General features: G+C 45.5%; 1 protein-coding gene across 1 annotated transcript; it reads right to left on the reverse strand.

Annotated features, from left to right (window-relative positions):
* Positions 1-457: 457 nt before the first annotated feature.
* Positions 458-1363, reverse strand: LOC125085555 (transmembrane epididymal protein 1A-like). Its single transcript, XM_047704040.1, has one exon. It carries the CDS (start codon positions 1361-1363, stop codon positions 458-460), a length of 906 nt encoding a protein of 301 aa, XP_047559996.1.
* Positions 1364-4939: the final 3576 nt, after the last annotated feature.

Genomic DNA, 4939 nt, shown 5'->3' on the forward strand with positions numbered 1-4939 from the left:
AAGTACCCACTTTTCTTTATCAGGATGAGACTTCAATGATTCCAGTTTTGAATTGTGAGAAATCATTATAGTCTCAGGTGAAAGGCAGTCACTTGTCCCTGGAGAAGTAGCTGGTGAAGGCATGACTCTGCTCTCCTTCCTTTGAAAGCCTCCCTTCTATCTCATCCGCTGTCCCCCACCTCCAACCCCTGGCTTCTCTTGCACACTCACCTACTCCTCTGGTGCTCTCCCCACCACCCCACCAATCCCATCAGTGTCCCTTTCTCAGGCCCCTCTCTCCTCATCTCCTCAGCAATTAGACATTCAAGGGCAGCAGATGTGCCAGCAGATGGAGACCAGCTGTGCTCCTTCATGGCCATTACCTTCACTCGGTACCAAAAAGGGTCCAGTGCACATGACTGAGAGAACCTATGTGGAGGAAGATGGGTGGACAATGTGCCGAGCATCCTAGGCTGTCTCAGGAAGAGCTTTCTGAAAGGAGAAGAGCCTGGTCATCGCTTTCTGACTGCTCCACTTCCTGCAGTAACTTGTAGAGGGGTCCTACAGTGCCCTTGTGATACGGAGCTTCTTTGGATCCCATCAGCTTCAAGCTGGGACGGTAACAACGATGCCAAAAGGAAGAGATGCCATAGATTCCCAGCAGACACAAAGCATTGATCATCACATGCCAACAGAAGAAGGTGGTGATAAACATGATGTCGCTGATGTCATCATCCTGCCATGGGTAGCCAGTGACTGGCTTATACAGAATAAAACCTGCCTGTATCAGCCAGGAACCCATCATCAGAAACAGAAAAGTCTCAATCAGCAGGAGGTGAAATGTGTCAGGAGTCCACAGCTCTACAGTCAACACCAGCATCAACAGGAACACCAGCAAGATGAGCAGACAATGTATCTGAAGCTCTATCCCCGTTGAGTCCTGGACATGTGACATCAAGAGCAGCAGGAACACGTAGAAGGTCAGGGCCAGGGAACCTTTTTCTAGAAGCACACACCTCTGAGGTAGCAAGTTCTTGCTCATGACATCTACACAGCCGTTGAGGGTGAGGAGGATGAACATGGTGAGATGCTGCCACTCTTTGGGGTACATAAATGTTGGTGGCAACAGTCTGTTCATCAGTATCAACCCTCCTTTAATGCAACGGATCTCATAAGCTATCAAGATGGAGCCAATCACCATCTTCAGCACACCTCCGTGGCATATCTTCCATAGCTTGGCCCATCTTCCCTTCTTCCTAGGATGGCATGAAGGGTCCAGCAGAGAGTCTTTGAATATCACAGCTTTGGAGACTACTATTGCCTGATACAGTCCATATAAGATTAGAAATAGTCCTGGGTACACATGACCAATAAAGGTTCCCATTGTAGGTTGGCTACAGATCTGCCTAACAAAGGAGAGGAGAGCAAAATTTGCGCAAGTCCACACCTTCTGGGGCCACTTCAAGTTCTGGCCTTTGAAAAGAATTGCCTTCCACCATCTTTTATCATCTCACCCCACCCACTGCTCCCCCACAGAGGAAATGTTTCCTGACACAAGCCTACGCCTTTGGTGGTGTAAAACCTTATTGTTCCATTCCATTCTGGTACATTGGGAACCAACTGACTTCTGCCAGAGAAGGAAGCTTGTGAATGTGCTTTGAGAGGCTCCTCTCTGTGGCCCTTGAGAAGGGTCCACACTTGTGCACACCTGTCCCTTTCTCCCATGGCTTCCTGCCTGTGTGCTGCCCAGCACTCAAATGAAGAGAAAGGGGCATGGGATAGGGGTAAGAGTTGCTGTGGTATCCCAAGGTAGCCTGGCCATTCAGACATAACTTTGGTCCAGTTCTAGGGTTTTCTTTCTGAACACCTACATTTATAAACACTGGGATATGTGACCATATATTACACACCTAGCACTAATCTGGCTTTTCTTTTACAGACACATTCTGAAGATCCCCAAGAAATCTCCCTTCACCTCCTCCTCTGACTTCTTCACATCTCCATCTGTGCCCCTATCCAAGCATCAGCATCTCTACTGGCCAATAAATGGATCTGAAAAGCTATCTTTTGATCATTGATTTTCAGGGACTGTGGTGGGTTAGTAGTGGGTCAGCTTCACCGAGTTTAAGCTGTATTTCCTGGAATGCCCCTCCTTCTATGGTTCCAGGTTGGGTTGGCTACAGGAGAGATTTATATGAGCATGTGAAGGCAGAACTGAAGGAGCAACCCAAGCACACCCTGAAGGTGTAGGGTGCCAGGTGCCCCTGCAGCTCCTGCATTCTGTTCCTGATGTCTCGTCTCCTTGGCATGGGCAGCAACCATGCCCATAGCTCCCTTCGCTTCTCTTAGAGTCCGGGCACCAGCTTTTTCGGAGGGTCACTTGCCAATGAAGTATGAAGTGGTGAGAGGCAGACACAGGGTCCACTTTGTTCTCATAGGTTTCGGTCTGTCCTTGCTCTTCCCTAACTTGCTGCGGGATTCTTCCTCCTGACTGCTGCCATGTTGAAATGACCTCCGGCCTCATTTCATAGCAGCCTTCCCTAGACTTCTCCACTACAAATCTGTAAGGTCTAGTGGCCATAAGAAATTCATATTTCATATCACTTTGCTCCCAGGATTCATCCCTAACTCATACAAGGGATTAAGGTCAAATCCTTAAAATGCAGACACTGTTGAGTGAGTGACACTTCTGAGTTGGTGTTGGCCATTTTATTTTAATGTGACTTAGCCCATCAGCTTCATTTATCTGTTACTCCACTCGTCTCTCATGCACCTCAGAAGACAGAGTTCTAGGTATTGGGTATTAGGAAGCTGAGTATAAAGCAGAGAGGATGGAAAAAAAGTAATGAAAATAGATCAGAGAGGATGGTGGAGGAAAAAGGTAGAGGGAATGTGAGGCGTGCCCTGGACCCACACATGGATTGGGGTTTATTGCAGTAGGTACTGAAATAGTTTTTGGGGGGCATGGCAGTTGTGCTAAGGGGGAAGGAAGTTCATCACTCAGCGTGAACCATGCTGACATCACAGTGTTCTGTGTAATCATCAGTCCTTACAGTATAAGCAATGTCAAGGGGCAGAGAGGCAGCACCTGTATGCCAGCAATGGCCCTAGAAGAGAGGAGGAGAATTTATACCCAGGTCATAGCACTGTCTCCGATCCCTCCCTCCTGTCCAAATACCTACTTCTTCTCAAGTTCACTTAATTCCAGAAAAATTAAATCTCTCTCTGCCCTTGAGCATGACAATAATTCAGATTGCTTCTTATTTTAGATTCTCTCAAATCTCGAGAGATTTGCAAGGGCTAAGATTTGAGGATGAAAGCAATTTGGAAAAAGGCTTAATTCTGCCTTATGAAGGAATTGCTTATTTTAAAATTTAGTCTTAGGTGGGTTTTTTTTTCCTTTTGTTTTATAGAGAGCATATGAGTGGGGGTGGGAAAGTGGCATAGGGGTTGGGGAGATAATCTTAAGCAGGCTCCACACCCAGTGTGAAGCCCAGTGTGGGGCTTGATCTCAGGACCCTAAGTCATGCTTAACTGGCTGAACCACTGAGGCACCCAGGTGGGTTTTTTTTTTTTTTTTCAATTAATGTAGAGTCATTGTAGAAAAATCAGGTAAATATATAAGCAAAAAGAACAACATTAACAATCATCTTTAATCCTGTAACCTGGAGGTGACCACTGCCACCATTGAGGTATAGAAATGCAGTTTTAAGAAGGCAGTATATGGCAGTGAAAAATGCATCAATCGGAAGTCATAAATCTGGGTTCTTTTTTTTTAAGATTTTATTTATTTATTTGACACACAGAGAGAGATCACAAGTAGGCGGAGAGGCAGGCAGAGAGAGAGAGAGAGAGAGAGGAAGCAGGCTCCCCACTGAGTAGAGAGCTGGATGCGGGGCTTGATCCCGGGACCCTGGGGCTCCTTTCCAGGACCCAGAGACCATGACCTGAGCCGAAGGCAGATGCTTCACCAACCGAGCCACCCAGGGTCCCTGCTAGATGCCATTTTGACCAAACTTCTATCTTCTCCATGATCTGTTCTTTTCACTAAAACTTTAAAATTCACCTAACATGTCATTCTATACTGTCAAAATCTGTACAATCCAATATGGTAGCTACTGACACATTGAGTCATTGAGTGCTTGTAATATGGCCTGTCTGAACTGAGGTGTACTGTAGGTAGAAAATAAACACTGAAATTTGATGACTTAGTATCAAATGAGGAATCTGACATACTTTATTTATAGTTCTTATATTAATTACATGTTGCAATGACATTTTGGATATATTGGGTAAAAATAATCTCATTAAAATTAATTTCACCATTTTGTGTTTTCAATGTGCTGTTAGAAAATTTAAAATTACATGTAATATTTGATTTCTATGAAACAGAGTTAGTCCAAAGAGTCTCTGATGTCTGTTTTATGTGTGTGTATATGCAGAGGTATATGCCTTCAACTAAATTGTAAGCTCTTTGAGGGTAAGAACTATGTCATATAATTTTTTATGTGTCCTGCTATACTCAGTAGAATCCACAGCAGTAGCAAATTCTTATTTACTGAATTCCTAAAGACCTTCTTGCTCATTCTAGCATTTCATGCCAGACATGTGGGGTGGAGGATGGAGCAGGTCTGAGGGGCGTCTCAGTGTGGAACAGTGTGGAACAGGCAGCACAGGGGCTCCTATGGTCAAGCAGAGTTTCCCTCATGAAACAGCTGTCCAGGCACTCATTGTCCACAGACCCTGGAGCTGTCTACCGGTTCTGCTAATCATTCACTACCTTTGGCTTCCTTCTCAGCTACTTGTGGGCAGTGTCTGGTTTGGTGATTCCTATCTTCAAAGCCCGAGATCAGGATGTTCATGTTTTAATGAACAACATGTAGTGCTGGTGCCTGGCCAAGGTGGGGGGCCTGAGCATCCCAGACGGGAACTTAAGTGGAGCTACTTGTCCTCATACGTG

The sequence above is a fragment of the Lutra lutra genome, chromosome 15 (assembly GCF_902655055.1).
Source record: "Lutra lutra chromosome 15, mLutLut1.2, whole genome shotgun sequence".
Classification (NCBI taxonomy): Eukaryota; Metazoa; Chordata; class Mammalia; order Carnivora; family Mustelidae; genus Lutra; species Lutra lutra.